At 40.3% G+C, this 17,982-nt stretch overlaps 1 protein-coding gene and 1 long non-coding RNA gene across 2 annotated transcripts in view; one reads left to right on the plus strand and one right to left on the minus strand.

Moving 5' to 3' along the window:
* The first annotated feature begins 727 nt into the window (after nucleotides 1-727).
* On the plus strand, nucleotides 728-2,883 carry LOC138402363 (uncharacterized). The gene is made up of 3 exons (XR_011236762.1): nucleotides 728-1,022; nucleotides 1,791-1,975; nucleotides 2,753-2,883. It is a non-coding gene; the product is annotated as an uncharacterized lncRNA (long non-coding RNA).
* Nucleotides 2,884-10,492: 7,609 nt separating this feature from the next.
* The window catches only part of cdi (center divider), a 155,108-nt gene continuing 147,618 nt past the window's right edge, over nucleotides 10,493-17,982 (minus strand). The window contains exons 7-9 of the mRNA XM_069498832.1: nucleotides 17,473-17,588; nucleotides 16,854-16,957; nucleotides 10,493-16,430 (exon numbers count right to left, since the gene is read on the minus strand). Coding sequence (XP_069354933.1) covers nucleotides 15,499-16,430; nucleotides 16,854-16,957; nucleotides 17,473-17,588 — 1,152 coding nt within the window. The 3' untranslated portion in view covers nucleotides 10,493-15,498. The remainder of the gene's footprint in view (nucleotides 16,431-16,853; nucleotides 16,958-17,472; nucleotides 17,589-17,982) is intronic.

Genomic DNA, 17,982 nt, shown 5'->3' on the forward strand with positions numbered 1-17,982 from the left:
TAGTACAGTACGCGGCCAAAAGTGATGAACATCGATCTTTAGAAGGAGATAGCAGATTTGTAGAGCACTGTCTCGGTCGTTGAGACCGACAAAACGTCATATGGGCATGAGTGACAGATACAACGCTCTACAAACCTGAAATATCATTCTAAAGGCCGATGTTCATCACTTTCGGCCGTGTACTAAAAGGCTACTTTTTATGCCGAAAAATTAACGAGTTCCCACAAAATTAAAAGAACCGCTAAAGTGCAAGTAGAGCTTTGCTCTTTTAAAGTTCCGTATGGTATTCATATAGGAAGTACGCGATATAGTAGATAGGTCGAGATTGCAATCGGGGTATGAGGCGGGGGGGACACCCCGCACAGGTCCGCGCTATCCCGCATAAAGTTAGTGCGGGGGCTGTGCAGGGGGCATGGCATCCCCACCCCGATTGCCGTCTCGAGTCTCACCCTGTCGCGTACTTTATCCCTAATCGGTAATAAATGGCTTTTTGCCACCGTGTTCATCCCCAAGATAAGTGAGTAGGTATATATCATCCATCTAAGTCTGAAACCATCAATACAGATTTTAATAATACCACAAAAGTACCTCCGTTAACTGAAACTGAAACCAAATCATAGATAAAATAATTTCATCATTGTCAATTTACCTATGTACCTACCTACGTCAAATTCAGACGCATCCATTTTATTACTATCATCATAATAATTAATCTATGTATCATCCATATCATTCATAGATTTTATTATCACACGTTTTGCTAAATATTTGCGTATAATTACCTAGTTACCTATTTTTAAATGTTTTAAAAATAAATAAATAGGTAAATAGCATTGAATCGACATGACTGCAAAGGTAGGCACAGATCCTGCACGTTTTGGGTGGGGTTTAAAATCGTGAACTGCATCAATTGCAGCGTGTGTGAAGGGAGTCCAGGCAGAACCCCCCCACATAATACTGGTATTGCAAACGCAAAAAATATTAGATAAGTACAATTTGTTTGTACAAAAACAATTTCCCAGGTACGTAAACCATAAAATAAACTTATGGTAAAAATGGTCCACATTTCTGTGCAAATAGGAAATTTACGGCTGTGCCTTTGCCCGACTTGGCGGGGGCACTCCGAACGCACGGACCGAACGAGCGTGTGGCGGCAGCGGCCGGCCAGTGCCAGGACCGACACGTGGGCGTTACCGCCCTTCAACCTCATACAATATAATAAGTATGGAAATTAAGTTACGTTAGAACAGTTGTTATAACGCACGAGCTGAGCGTTCGTGAAAATAGATTTATCTAGTTCTGAAAAATTCAATGATGATCTGAGATGCAGAGTAGTGTATTTTCCATTTTTAGGGTTCCGTACCTCAAAAAACGGAACCCTTATAGGATCACTTTGTTGTCTGTCTGTCCGTCTGTCTGTCAAGAAACCTACAGGGTACTTCCCGTTGACCTAGGAATCATGAAATTTGGCAGGTAGGTAGATCTTATAGCTGACATTTGGGGAAAAATCTAAAAAACCGTGAATTTAGGGTTAGATCACACAAAAAAAATTAAATTGTGGTCATGAATTAATAATTAGTATTTTCAATTTTCGAAGTAACATAACTATATCAAGTGGGTATCACATGAAAGATCTTCACCTGTGCATTCTAAAACAGATTTTTATTTATTTTTATGTCTCATAGTTTTTGAATTATCCTGCAAAATGGCGAAAAAGTACGGAACCCTCATTGCGCGAGCCTGACTCGCACTTGGCCGGTTTTTCCACCTGGCAACCCTATGTTACAAAGGTGTTAGCATGAGCAGCCGCGACGCCTGGGTGCCGCTGGCGGCGGGCGTGGTGGTGGGCGCGGGGCTGCTGGCGCTGCTGTACAAGATGCTGAGCGGCCGCCCGCGCCAGGCCTACGGCGCCACGTCGCACAACTACGGCGCCGCCAGCTACGTGTGCACCTGCAAGACGGGCGAGCCGGCCTGGGTACATAAGTATTATCTAACTATACCTATCTACTATCAATTGTATGAAAGCTATGCTTGGAGTTACTCTAGTCTCTACGTGATCAAATCAGAAATGAGGAAAACCGACATAGCTCAAGGTGGCGAAGCTGAAGTGGCAATATGCAGGGCACGTAGTTCGAAAAACTGATAGACGCTAGGGTCCCAAGGTGCTGGAATGGCGACCTCGCAACGGCAAGCGCAGCGTAGGAAGACCCCTCACTAGGTGGACGGACGACATCAGACGAGTCGCAGGGAGCCGCTGGATTCTGGCGGCGCAAGACCGTGGCGTGTGGAAGTCCCTAGTGTACTTACCTATATCCAGAAGTGGATTCTTGTTTTGAAGGTTCCGTACCTCAAAAGGAAAAATGGAACCCTTAAAGGATCACTTTGTTGTCAGTCCGTCTGTCCACCTGTTCGTCTGTCTGTCGTATGTGTCAAGAAATCTTCCCGTTGACCTAGAATCATGAAATTTGGCAGGTAGGTAGGTCTTATAGCAGGCATTCGGGGAAAAATCTGAAAATCGTGAATTTGTGGTTACATCACACAAAAAAAAATTGTGGTCATGAACTAATAATTAGTATTTTCAATTTTCGAAGTAAGATAACTATATCAAGTGGGGTATCATATGAAAGGTCTTTGCCTGTGCATTCTAAAACAGATTTTTATTTATTTAAATGCATCATAGTTTTTGAATTATCGTGCAAAATGTCACGTCGCAACGGAGCAACGGATCTATGTGATTTTTTTCTAATTGCAGTGTCAAGTTCACGGTGACGGAAAAAATATCGGATAAGAGTAAGAACTGGAGTGCAATAAAAGAAGAAACTCCGCAATCTGTCCATGTCTGCTGCCAATGCCATTCTGTCATAATACTGTCTGGAATAAATAATTCAAAATTATTTATGAAATTTTTACTGAGATAATTATATTTTTAAGATAAATAAAAACAAACCAAAAATGGGAAAACCAAGACATTTTTCAAGAATAATGTATTTATGTTCAGAATAGTAGGCAGTACCTAAGGCCTAATAACAATAAAATTACAACTTATCAAGGCCACATCCGACCACAGGTCACATGTGTGACTGGTGAATATTTACTCTTTATTCCTAGTAGTTCTGTTGACAAAACACCTTTTACCCTACCTAAAAAATCTACCTAGTCAGTAAAAAAGTTTATCTAGCTCCATTATGGCCGGTGCACATGACAACGATTTATCGATAGCGATTTGAAACTTATACCTGAAAACTCAGACGAGAAACATGCCATCCGCGATGGAGGACGAAGACGCACTTGCGGCAGTCTTGCTTATTTTGCGCAAAAAGAGAAGAAAATCATGTAGTGTGCGGTGTAAGGACGAGCTTCTAAAAGAAAGTCATACTCTCATGTTGAAAATTGAAATTAGCTCCAAAATATTGGCATAGGTAGGTACTTAAATATTTAAGGATGAAGGAAGTGACTTCTTCATCTTCATTCTGGGCTGGTTTCCGCACTTAAACGTTTCCGTCTGTTGTGCGTTAGACGGAAACGCACAACAGACGGAATTTACACTTGCTGACTTTAGTCACTCCGCTAATACAAAAAAATACCGTGATGAGAGAAGCAATAAGTCCTCCGAAAGATTGTCTGCAACGTCTGCCACACAGATTTTTAACTATAGGTCGCTCCTACGAATGCATCAAGTTTTCTACAATAATATGAAACCAGGCATCTCAGGCCAAGCTCTTGGAACGAACGGGTTATTCCCGTTGAGATACACCCCCGTGAGTAAAGAACGAACTGAACGATTGCTCCGACTTCCATCCGCACGATACGATAAAACTGTGCAAACGCCACGGATTTTGAAAATCTTATACAAACATGTTCGATAAAACTGCCCAAACAGACTGCTCAGTGAAATCGCTACGATAAATCGTTGTCGTGTGTACCGGCCATTATATTTACCTACCACTTTAGTAATTCAACTCGCATACATCATCGACACTTAACAAAATGTAAGTACGCATTAGATTTTGTTTATCGACTGGTGTCGATACTTACCTATAAGTATAATTTATCAATTAGGTACTTACTAGATAGGTATACTTATGTATAGATACGCGACTTATACCTATTCAGGTTAGAATTGGAATTATGAGACTTTCGAGATTTTATGGTTTGAGACACACACAGCACTCGATCGTCACTTACAGAAATGTGAGTTTGCAAGTAGGTAGGTACCTCAAATGCTTTAAACGATTTGCAGCGCTGAGGAATTAGAACGGCAATCTTCGCGCACCCGTCCCATCCTGTCGCCGCCGCTCCAGTCCGAAGCGTCTTCGCTGAGCGGATGGCCGGGAGCCCTAAGCTCGCTCCCTGCACCGGGGGGCTGGGCGAAGAGCTGGATGCCTGTCATAGGCACCACCACCCTAGGCCTGTTCGCCATTTATTATAAGTTCAAAGACAAGATAAAGGCTTTGTTAAGGAGTGCCGGCAAAGGTGCCTCTGACTCTTGCGACGGATTCTTTGCGAAGACGAAACCCGTTATGGTAGGGAGGGCTCCACTACCGGAATTCGGCGAATAGTTCGTAATATCGCGAATTGTGTTCGTGTTTTGTGTGTAAAACACAATTCTAATAAATATGGCGAATTGTGTTTTGTGTGTAAAACACAATTCGCGATGTTACGAGCTATTTGCCGAATCCCGATAGTAGAGCCGTACCATTAGTAAAATAAACTGATTAGACAACTGCCTCGTCTATTATTATGATCGACCCATCATCGCCAGCCCATTAGGTATGGTCTCGGGTCTCCCCTCTCTTATTGAGAAGTGCGCTGGCCAAGTGCGGATTGGCAGGCTTCACACACCTTTAAGAACAGGAGATGCGTACTTTTACTAACTATTATAATGAAATTAATGATTTTTTCAGGCACCACCAGAAAAATTAAAAGTTTGTGACTGCGATAACTAGAAGGATCCGTAACATATTGAATTTTGCTACTTACATATTAATTTATTTTGAAAATAATGAAAAATAAAAGCTTTACATAAATAATTAATTAATATCTAGTTTTTTTATACTTTACTGTATTTATCTAATCTAAAGATAAGCAGGTTATCTTGAGATACTAAGGTAGGTATGGTCTATTTAATCATTTTCTTTGCACTGATGAGTATGAGTAATGTGAAATTAAATAGGATGGTTTAGTTATATTAGCTACTTACCTTATATCTTTGTCTGAGGTATCGCAGTTGCTGATATGATAATAATAAGCAGGTAATAATATTCTTTGTCTAATTGTATATGTATAGTCCGCGACAGGTCGAGATGGCAATCGGGGTTGGAACGCCCCGCACAGCCTCCGCGCTAATCCGATGCGAGCGAGCGCGGGTGTGCGGGACATCTTCCCGCCTCATACCCCGATTGCCGTTCATCGCTTAGGATTGTGCCCCCTTTTCAAATTGTACATTTGTTTGGCGAACTTCGTTCCGCCTATCCTCGTACTTCAAGGAATATTATAAAAAAAGAATTAGCGAAATCGGTTCAGCTGTTCTCGAGATTCACGATGACCAACACATTTAGTGATTCATTTTTAGGGTTCCGTACCTCAAAAGGAAAAACGGAACCCTTATCACTTTGTTGTCTGTCTGTCTGTCAAGAAACCTACAGGGTACTTCCCGTTGACCTAGAATCATGAAATTTGGAAGGTAGGTAGATCTTATAGCTGACATTTGGGGAAAAATCTGAAAACCGTGAATTTAGGGTTAGATCACACAAAAAAAAATTAAATTGTGGTCAAGAACTAATAATTACTATTTTCAACTTTAGAAGTGAGTGACTATATCAAGTGGGGTATCATATGAAAGGTCTTTACCTGTACATTCTAAAACAGATTTTTATTTATTTTTATGCATCATAGTTTTTGAATTATCGTGCAAAATGTCGAAAAAATACGATTGTAGTACGGAACCCTCATTGCGCGAGCCTGACTCGCACTTGGACGGTTTTTTATTATATTATAAGATAGTGATACTTATGATAAAACGTAGTTTTTGATTAAACTCAAAATTAATTAAAAACTTTGGTCGTAACTTCTACCTACATACTTTAGCATATTTTGTTTTTAGAAACAAACATCAACTTTTGAAGATTTTCACGTGTTTTGGCGCGATAACTCAAAAACTTACTTTATGGCATATTTTACACACCTTTGAGGGGTAACATTAAGGAAACTGTCAGGTTTCTTTTTTATTCTATTACAAGTCGGCCGTTGACTGCGATCTCACCTAATGGTTAGTGATGATGCAGTGTGAGATGGTAGCGGGCTAACTTGGAAGGGGTGTGTCGGTTTTTATTACACCCGTACCCCTTATCGGTTTCCTCGCGACATTTTCCTTGACCGATCAAGCGATGTTTAAAATGTACATATAGGTAGTTAACTCCAAAAAGTTACGATGTCTACTCAAGATCGAACCCTGGACGCGCCGGATAGAAGGCCAATTAACCACTAGGCAATCGATCAAATAAATGAAAACAAAAATAGAAACAAAATATATTTATTAATACCACCTTTCATTTACAAATTATTAGGTATATTCTGGAGCGCCTCAGTCGGCTAACTATAGCTATCGGCTATTGCGGGCGCGGACGTATGACACGACCGCTTTAACAAATCCCTAACCTATCGTTAGTAGAGTGGATTCATTCTTTGGCGACTGAGAAGTGAGCTATGAGAGTCACACCCGTATATTCACAATCCCTAAGACTTAAGAGCTTCCGAGACGATCAAACGGCTTGAAGTCGAGCACGACTACGTGGCAGAAAGTAATGTACATCGGCCTTTAGAATGACATTTCGGCTTTGTAGAGCGTTGTCTCTGCCACTCATACCTATATGACGTTTTGTCGGCCTCAGCGACAGAGACAATGCTCTACAAATCTGCTATCTCCTTCTAAAGGTCGATGTACATTACTTTCTGCCGCGTACTGTAGATTTGTTTTGCTTGATCAAGCTGCATCATGCGAGCTTGATGCGCCCGTCAAGCAGCTTGATCAAGCAAATGAAAATTTTCTCATCGCGTCAAAGAAAAGTATAAAATCTAAAATCGCATCAATCACGTATTTGACGCGTGATTTGAAATGCATCAAGCAAACTTTGTAAAAGGTCAAAATGCTTGACTCAAGCGAAATATCTACGTGCTTACCGTTTCGAAAGCTCTTTACAATGAGGTCTCACAGTGCACTCGAACGCAGTGTGGGTTCCACCAATCAGATTATTGAAAACTGACGTGATACAGTCATTTGATTGGTGGAACCTACACTGTGCGTTCGAGCGCACTGAGACCTCATAGTAAGCATTTTGAATACGGGTGTGAGTCTGCGCAGGTACAGTATGACTTAGTAAGAGATTTTACAACGAATTCTATCAACGTTGGTGAGATGTAACTGCGACACGACTTGCGACTTGCTTCTCAGTCCCCAATAAGTTTGAATCTTACTGTAGTCCTATAGCTTTAGTTTCCTAGGATATCATCAAATAGCGCCTATATAGCGTCTTTTAACGCTAACGTTGGGTGTCAAAGAAACGTTTTTTCTAGCCTAGGAAAATACAGCTTAGCGGTCGAATACTGAACAGTCAATTAATTGTGAAGGCCATTATACACAAGATACTTTCCAGTATTCGGGCAAAAGGGCAGTCTACACGTAGATAGTGCTCCATCAAGAAAGTACACTCTTGATTATACTGCAGAGCTATTCATTAATCTTTTTTTTATTCAGATGCAAGTTAGCCCTTGATTGCAATCTCACGTGGTAAGTGATGATACAGTCTAAGATGGAAGCAGGCTAACCTGGAAGGGGTATGGCAGTTTTTATTAAACCCATACCACTTTGGTTTCTACACGGCATCATACCGGAACGCCAAATCGCTTGGCGGTACGGCTTTGCCGGTAGGGTGGTAACTACTAACTAGCCACGGCCAAAGTCTCCCACCAGACAATCTTTTGTGACAGTTGGTGATGTCGCCTGTCATCTCTATGATATAAACTTGGCGACGATCGTGCAGTTGCCGTTAGGGTTGGCCTTGTGTTAAAAGATGTTTTTACTACAAATAAAATGTTTTAAACAAAAACATTTTATTTGTACAAATACAACACAAAACATTTAAAACATTTTATTTAAACAAATAAAATGTTTTAAATGTTTTGTTTATTTTTCCAACCCTGATTGCCGCCAGTTGAAGTTGTGTCTGAAGATGACGTATCGCGACCAGGGACGGTTTCAGTTACTAAAATTTAACGTTAAACTACCAAAATATTTTATTGTTACGTTAAAATGGTAATGTTAATAGCGGTATGCCAATCAGTTTTATTTATATATTTTGATCGTTACTTAACCGCCGAGAGAAGATGGAAGATCGAGTCGTTCATCGTCAAACATCGTTAGAGAGAGAGAGAGCGAGAGACATAGGTGTATAAGTACCGGTATAAGTATTGTTATTTTGATAACGTGAATTAATGTATATATCGGTATCATTATTTTTATCGTTACTCTTTAATATTAACATAACGATACTTTGTAAAATACCGGTACGAAAAATTACCGGTAATTCGGTGTCTGGTCGCAACCGAATCGCTAAAGTAATGCAGCCATTTAGTTATCCTTGTTGAGTGTACTATTCTCGGTCGAGCAGTATTCATAGTGTAAACAAGACCTTATCATTATTAGTTAATTATCACATATACTATAAATTTCAAATCGAATATAAGAGAATGTTGTGTGCTAAAAAATTTAAGATATTTTCATATATTCAATTTGTATTGTATAGATTCAATGTGAAACCATCTCTAAACCAGAATCATTAGTCTATATTCGTATAGTCAACATCACAATAAAATCAACAGTCAAGAATATATACAGTTAAAATAAGAATAGGAATGACTTTCTAGTTATTATAATGTTCAAATTACAATATTACAAAATTAAAAACAAAGTTAAGTAAATAATTAGAAAAAAACCTTTTGCATGCAAGTATTTTCCTTGCAAACTTTATTTTTCAAGTGTCATTTGACAGGTATTTCAAAAAATTGCCGAAATTGTCAATATCGTGATATCAATCTCATATTGAGATCGATATCACGATATTGACAATTTCGGCGTGACCACATAAATATTATTAGTTTCAAATGAAATTTGAAATGTGTTAATATGATGTTGACTAAACGCATTAACTTATTTTTTAATAATAAAATACACGAGTGATTGTCAAACAGTGAATAATTTTGAAAATATGGAAATATCAAACAAAATTATATTGTTTTGGCACAACTTGCTTTTTCAAGAAGTTTTTAAATGTTTATTGCAAGTTTAGGCTTGCGGTAGACGATAATCAAGCATTATAAAAACAATGTTGAGGTCTAAGGTAGACCTAAGGCGCGCTTGTCTAGAAGATTCTTTAAAACCGTTGATGTAGAACAAGGTTTTTTCAATCACTCATGCATTTTTAAATCTAGGTAGATTTATTACCAAAAATAACTAGTTACTAAACGTTTTCTCAAACTGATATGATTGGCTTGGGTGTAACCTTGTCTTGCGAACAGAAAATAAACAGTCAGTGTTAGTGTTGAATCACTCTCCAATCTTAAATACATATTTACTTATAATAATAATTGACAAAAGTTACACCATTTATGTTGTAGCCGTGAAATTGTGAAAATTTGATGATGCCCGCGACTTTGTACCCGTTTAGATTTAGGTTTTTGAAAATTCCGTCGGAAGTCTTTTGATTTTTCCAGTTTAAATGTAACCTGACATAGGTTACATTTATCCCGAAAAATCAAAAGCTTTTCCGTTTTCGAGAACAAGCTATCTTATCTATGTACCAAATTTTGTCAATCAGTTAAGCGCATGGTAACAGATAGAGAGACTTTCGCATCTAATAATAGTGGTAATGATTTGATGTTGCACCCTTGATATTTGTTCGTCCTTCGCAATTTTTAAAATAAAACATTTTTTCACAATTCCGTCGGCGAATCAGTCAAAATTATCTCTTTATTCGTCTATTGCACAATATCTACATCAGCATAGGTGTATCAAATAACAGGTACATCTGACAAATAATATATTACTTCTATATAATTATAACCTTATTGGATGAACGCGTTATACAACAATATAAGTAGTATACATAGACAAAAAGAAAAAGATAGACGGTAGACGTACCAGAGTTGCAGAGCAGGCCTGGCTTTACTTTTATGAACGCTCCATCCATCTTTTTCCTTAGTCTTTTCTTTAGTATACGGGCAACACTAATTTGTATTGTCACACGACAAAAAGATTTATAAACTACCGACGGTCATAGATTTAATAATACATTTTTATTAGTTAGTATAATATCATGTATAATAATTATTAATAAATAATTAAGCTAAACATCTTATATTTCCATGATTTTAATTCTACCCAATTTTGTGTTATTTAGTCAGAATCGCGTAGTTTTTTCCGATTGTATTAAAAAAGCAGTTATGTTACAGTCTGATGACAGTTTGTAAAAAAATCATACCTTTTAAAACCTTTTGTATGAAAGGCACTTTTTCAATTATTGTTATGCGAATAAGTCAATAAAGGTGCGTGCAGATTATGTTACATGTAAAAAAAAATTATTGACTGACACATTCAAATTGATTTAAAATGATGTCTATATATCATGACATGGTCACACTACTAATAAAAGTGCTATAAAACCATTAAAAATGTTATTTTCAAACATGGTTGTATAACATGTTTCACATTATGTTACATAGTCTGGATGCACCTTCTGACCAATAGAAATTATGTAAATATGTCGAATTGACGTCATTCAAAGTTTTATAGGCTTCCAAACTTATAAGCGACTATCGCATACCGATAACCGATTCGATATCATTTATCGATACAATAACAGATTCGGAACGGGTATATTTTTCGGGTAGTGTTATCATTTTTAGTGACCATTGTAAATTTTTGACTGATTTCAAAACGGCATTAATCTAGTCGCTCAGTAGTTTGGATTTACCACTCAGAATGCTACTGCATTAATAAAATCAGATGTCAGAGGATACGATTAAAAAATCCTACATACGCCTTGGACGGACATAAAATTGCTCTCAGGTAAATGAAAAGATTGCCCTATGTTTCAACACCAACTATACAATATACATATTTTACGGGCAAAGTGCGCAATCTGGGCAATGTCTACTGGGCAAACTCTACCTGGACAGTGGCCCAGGTTGAGTAATTGATTAGGGCCTGCGGGTTGCGCAGACGAGGGACTTTTGTCAGCGGAAGACAAAAATCTCCGAAGCGTAGATAAAATGTCCGCCGAGAACTTGCCACGGACTCAACGCACACGGCGCTCAACGCGAACTAAAATCCGTTGTGTACCTTGACGCACTTGTCTGCGGGGTGATTACGTAAAACTTTGCAGTAGCGACAGCAACGCGACAGCAGTTGCAATGCGACAGTTCATTTGCTGTCTCTCTTCTTCTTATTTTGCTTTGTGGCTATTGCTGTTTCTCTCTAGCCGCTGTTACATGTGACGTTTGACAGCAATGATCGCGAGATTTACGCCTGTCGCAAGCCTGTCGCGAGAGTCGAGATACGTAATCACCCCGCCGGTCTGTCATTGTCTTCGGCTACTCGGGGGACATTTTGTACGGGGCACTTTTAGTCCCTCGTGTGCATTATAAGCAGTTGTAAGCGATCTATTTTGACGGACAAAAATTACCCCGAGGACTGTTCCTAGTCTGTGCAGGCCTTTACTATTATTTAATATAACTCCCGCAAATTGCTATTGCGCTGGAACCATGTCTCATTTTAACAACGAAACGACGTCATTTTATGTCATATTGAAGTAAAACTATACCATCCGCTCGCATCTTCAGTCTAGTGCTGACGTCACTAAAATGGCGGCCACGTGCATTAGCAATTTGCGGGACTAATATGATGTAAGGGCGCCATACAGTACAAAATTATACAAGAAGGCTAGATTCAGTTGGTGATTTTGGACCAGAATTGATTCTTTGCAATATCAACTCTTTTGGAAAATGTCCGCATCCGCATCCAACGAGTTTTGCCCGTGACACATAGACAGTTAAATATATTAGTGAATATGTGATTTTATTGATTTTTCAATATTTAATTTTTATTTGGCACAGATGATTATTTCCATTTTCGATTTTATATCATTCTAGAGTAAACGTTACTTTCAAGATTATGATTGGGTATTTAATTATATAATGATTTTTTTGAATTTATTTACAGTAAAGATACCCTGATGATGTTAAAAACGATTACTGTATTTCGCAATATTGAAAAAAATATAGATATTATTATGATTTTATTTACAAAAATATATCGTTTTGTTTTGAAAGTTTTTATGTTGAATCAATTATTTTGACGAAAAAACAAAGATGGAAATATGGAAAAAGATTGAGTTAGATTTTAATTTTTAGAATTATTTAGTTTATAAAACCCATCATGTTTTGGGAGCTTCTAGAAAAAAGAAATGAAACCATTTCCTCTTATGAATACTAAAAAAAAATTGCAAAAGGGATTTGATGATAGAAGAAAATATATAATTAATAAGAGAACATATCAATTTAATAAAATATATTCAACCGAAATTCCGCAACGGAATTGCAAGTGATTACCGATTCTGAGCACAAATCAATTTTAGAATATTCACACCCTCTTCTTACTAATGTAATATGAAAAGCACAGACACAGTTTGACAGTTTTAAATTTTATTTTTAGAAGGTAAAACCCGCGATTTTAGCGCACAGTCGCGAGCCTACTGTTTAAATTTGTAGCGTGCACTAAAAATTAGGGTCTTTAAATGTAAAGTTCATGTTCTGTCCCTTTTTAGCATTGTTAAAAAGAAAAGGATGCAGATACTCTAAATTTAGTTTAGAGACAGACAACAGAATCGGCGCCAATGTCATTAAAAATCAGCAATATGAGTATCTATAGGATTTGTAGGTAATAAGTGCTTCAAAAGCGACCCGAAAATGTAAGCAAAAATAATAGATGGACCTTATCTCAAATTAGTCAAATTTAGACTTACTGCATAGGTGTTAAGTTTTAATTTTGAATCAATATTTTTGTTCGTCTGGCCACTTGTGCGATGTCATTTTGTTCGTGATCTATATCTACTATTGTATAACAAATGTTAAAAATACATTAACAATAGTCACTGGATGCCACATTTGACACTGGGTTTGATTTTACTATATTATATATTTAGTTCAAAAATAGTTTTCTTATAACCTTTAGTTGTGAAAAAGATTAGATGAACCAGTTTTAGTTAACTTAAACGGCAAAATGGTGCGAGTGATTTACACCGTTTTGCCATTTAGGTTCAACTCGTTAAGTTTATAACGTTGAACCAACGTAAGTAACGTGTTATAAACTTGTATAACGTTATTTGTATTGGTTACAAGCCAGAATTTGTACCATAATAAAAATCATCGATCGAAAATAATCGATTCAATAAATCTGATTAGCACTCGATTTTATTTTGGAGACTGATTTGACACATGGTATTGTACAGTATATACAAAAAATAACCTTTTTCTTAAATATTACCTTTTACATTAAGACCAATGCGGTGCATTTACACATTCGAACGAAGGGCGACGCGAGACGTCTGTCATTCATCTAACCAATGAGGAAGTTTCTAGGCTACGTTCGATAAAATTTTCATAGAGGGTGCTAAATACTACCACCACTAAAGATGAAAAATAATATAATAATAATATAACAAAATCTGTGAATTATAATAGAAGTAATTAATTATTATTGCATCCGATTGAAATTTAAAAATTTAAAGCATAGCTCATATAGTTATAGGTAATATTTTTCATCTTTAATGGTAGTAGGTTTCAGCGCCATCTAGGAAAATTTTATCGAACGTTGCCATGAAACTTCCTCATTGTCTAGTCTCGCACTCGACAGTCACAGTAACGGCGAGTAGCGAGCCGGACGCGATGGCGAACATGTAAATGCACGGTTAGTGTTAGACATTGCTATTAGACCATTTATGTTCGCTGTAACCGTGGGCTAAACCTTTAGGTGTTGGCATACACATTGGCACATGTATTGGCCTAAATGTTATAACAATCGAGTTACTCTTTGCAAATATATTGATAAAATATTTGTCTCTTCAGAAATAGTTTTTTTACATCGTTTTAATTTGGCAAACTTTTAATAAATTCAACTTAAAGTTATTATTGCTGTTGGTGTAAATATGGACTTTCGTGCCGGATTGGCATTGATTAGACCTTTAAATCTTTAGACGGTTTAATTTTTAAACTGAGGAGCTGGCGGAAAACGTGGTGTAATTGCACGAATTACAATTTTAAAGAAGGAGCAAAAAATTGAATGAAACCTGTTCAAAATTCACTGTCCTACCTGTATCGTTTTGATCCCAATCACGAAATTTGGACTGAATTTTAGCAAAGTTTTAGGCCGTTTTGCTTGGAAATGAGTTCAAGTTTGTATTCAGTAAACGAAATCATGAACGTTGGACTCAATTTCAGTACAGTTTTAGGGCATTTTGCTTGGAAATGAGTACAGATTGGTATTCAATGGGCCACAGACGTCCGGAACAAAGAAAAAAGATAAGATCGTTATGAGCAGAAGTGTAATTACACCGTTTTGTTCGGCAGCTCCTCACGTTTAGAGAGTTTTATACGTCAAAGTTACATTAAGAGTAGTCACACATCTTTTTCGATAAAAGTAGTTTAGTTTAAAGATTAATTTTAGTTTAGGACGAATTCGCCCCGCAATAGTATACAATAAATTTTAAGATAAACATCTAGGTAAATAAATAGATTTTTGTGGATTTAAGAAATAAAAAGAATTCTATGACTCTGCCTTCACTGTAGCGTAAACAAAATTACTTTAAGTCTCTATAATTACAAAAAAATAATCGTAACTTATTAACAAAATTAGTTCACGAAATGCTAAAATATTTGCAAATATAGTACAATTATAATGATTACGGCTTACTTAAATATTAAATTTGAAACATATTATTTACAAGCTTACATAAACTGGCAAGTAGTAGTGTAATACTGTATATAAATTATAAATATGTAAACAAATATTATTATAACTTATTATTATATACCAAATTAAGTATGAAAAAAGTACATCTGTCAGCCGACGCCGCGACGTGTCGAGGGTTCATTCGCTTCACGCGGAAGATTTCTTTAACACGAATGACATAATATCGAAGGAGCAACTCTGTACTGCACACATGGCTCGGAGGCCAAGTCGTGTACAGAACTGCCAGCTCGGCAGAAAGTTAACAAAAAGTTTATTATAGTGGCACTACTTCTCGTTTGTAAATCAGAACTTAAGAATAGAGATTTTACATATTACTATTTTTTACGATCATTTTAACGTTCAACAAAAATGCTTATTTTAGTCAGTCAGTGGAGGTCGGCGCGCTCGGCGCGTTCGGCGCGGGGCGCTCGGGCGCGCTACGACTTCTTGTCGAAGAGCGGCAGCTTGGAGCGCACGGCGCCCTCGCACACGGTGAGGCGCGCGGCGCAGCGCCGCCCGTCGTCGCGGTGGCGCACGTCCACGATGTACTGGCCCTTGCCGCGCCCGCCGCCCTTGCGCTCGAAGTACTCCACGATGCGCGCGATCTGCGCCGAGCGCGGCGCGCGCTCGTCGTACAGCGAGTCCGAGCCCAGCGACGCCGCGTCCTCGCTGCTGTCCGTCACGCTCACGCTGCGCGGCGCGGCGGGGCAGGCGCGCGCCGCGCAGCAGCAGCGCGCCAGCACGTGCGCCTCGCCCGCGCCGCCGCCGCCGCACAGGAACGGCGCCCACGCGCCGCGCTCTTCGCGCTCCTCCCGCTCCTCCGCGCGCTCCTCGACGCGCCGCCGCAGCAGCGCGTCGTAGGCGCGCAGGCAGTCGCCGCACACGCGCAGGCGTCGCGCCTCGCCCTCCGCGCCGCGCCGCCACCAGCAGCGGTGGCAGCCCATGAGCGAGCAGGGGCACAGCGCGCCCAGCGACGGCGGGTCCTCGTTGGCCACGCTGAAGATGCCGCTCTCGCAGGAGGCGCGGCGCCGCAGCTCGTCGTCACGGCGCGCCAGCACGGGCGATGGCGGCAGCGACAGCGCGCGCGGCTCGTCGGCCGGGCTGGGCGGCGCGTCGCCCGAGCTGCAGCGCGCCGGCTCCAGGATCTTGTGCACGCCGCGGAACGAGTGCAGGGCGCGCGCGGGCGCGGGTGCGGCGTGCGCGTCGCGCAGCAGCATGATGTGCGCCAGGCGCTGCAGGCGCGCCAGGCGCGGCGGCGCGGGCGCGGGCGCCACCAGCGCGCCGGCCGAGCGGTGTGCCGCGCCGCCGCCGCCCGCGCCGCGCCACGACCACTCCAGCTCCGACAGCGAGCGCCGATGCGCCGCCGCGTCTGACAACGAAACCACACCTCGTTGAACAACAATTATCGGAATATATCCAATAGGTTTCGTGACCATCCGAAGCCCTTATATTCACGAGTAAATCACGCGCTACGTTTCAAAACAGACACGGGCAGCGACGCGCAGCGACACTGTTGTAAGGAAGGGGAATAATGACTTTGCTGATGACTATTCTTGCTCGCCACCAATGTTTTTCACACTTGTACCTGCTCATGAGCAAGAGACCCTAGCCAGGTTCTAAACTAATTAGACATGCTCCGATAATTGACATAATATGATGAACCATTAACAGTTGTTTCGAACAAACATTACCACCCACAGCAATTTAAAAGCTGAAATACATTCTAAGTTGCTTAACTTGTAGCGTCACAACAGTTCGGATAAACCTCAAACGGCAAATGAAAGGCACTCACGGTGGTCGCGGCAGTGCGGGCTGCTGTCGGAGCGCAGGCGCGCGGGGCGGCGCCACGCGGACAGGCCGGGGCACGAGCGTGGGCCTGACGAGTCCGCGGAGTCGCTGCTAACAAACAAACATACCGTTCAACCTCGAGCGATATTCATCAGTATCACTGTCCCCAACAAGTACCACTGTCCCCAACTAGTATCCTTATCCCCAACTAGTATCACTGTCCCTAACTAGGTGGAATTCGCACACATGTGGCATAGGAGGCGGAGCGGGTCAGATGTGCGGCGGCGATGAAGGGAGGAACGGAGAGAAGGACAGCGAGGAGGATGAAATTGAGAAGACGAGGAAAACGCAACGCAGGGACAGCGAGGAAGCAGAAGCGAATCCCGATATTAAGCAGAACTACGACGGTCTGCGGGGATCTCCGTCATGTGTGACGCCTGCCCCAGCAAGGGGAGAAACACATAATCATAAAGATATTAAACAACTTATAGGGAGTCAAGATGGCGCCTCGGGAATGCACCAAGCCCCTCCCGCGATTCGGGACATATAACCACGAGATAGGTGGCTCCATGGCTCCATGGGATGTGGTGGGTTGACCCTAACTAGTGAATGTTCGCACGAACCTGTCGTAGGAGTTGTTGGGCGTGTGGCACTCCCACGCGGCGTCGTCGAGGCCCTCCTTCACCTCGGCGAGTTTACTCACTATTTCGGGGAATAGCGGCCGCGCTTTGGCGTCATACTGAAACATACCAATTCAGAACACCTCTAAAGTTCAAAAATGCTAATAAATGACGCAAAACAAGTCCGTTACTGGTAAATGAACCACTTTTAAAAATGTTTTGGACATTTAAATATCGACTTGGATTTGCATTTTTACAACATAGCAGCAACCAAGAAGCAAAACGCAAAATTATTTTATTCATTTAAATAAAAGGCAAATGTAATCACAAATTCATGAAGGAAAAGATATCAAAAAGATTGCACGATTAACAACTTTTAGGCTAGCCACCCTTTAGATGCGTTTTGGTACGAATTTGACTCGTGCGAACGCGTACGAAAGGTCCAAAGCATCCAAAATGCGTGTGTAGCATCTCAGAAAAAATCCCATACGTGCAGATATTTGCGTAGAACAT

This window comes from Maniola hyperantus, chromosome 5 (assembly GCF_902806685.2).
Source record: "Maniola hyperantus chromosome 5, iAphHyp1.2, whole genome shotgun sequence".
In the NCBI taxonomy this organism is placed as follows: domain Eukaryota; kingdom Metazoa; phylum Arthropoda; class Insecta; order Lepidoptera; family Nymphalidae; genus Maniola; species Maniola hyperantus.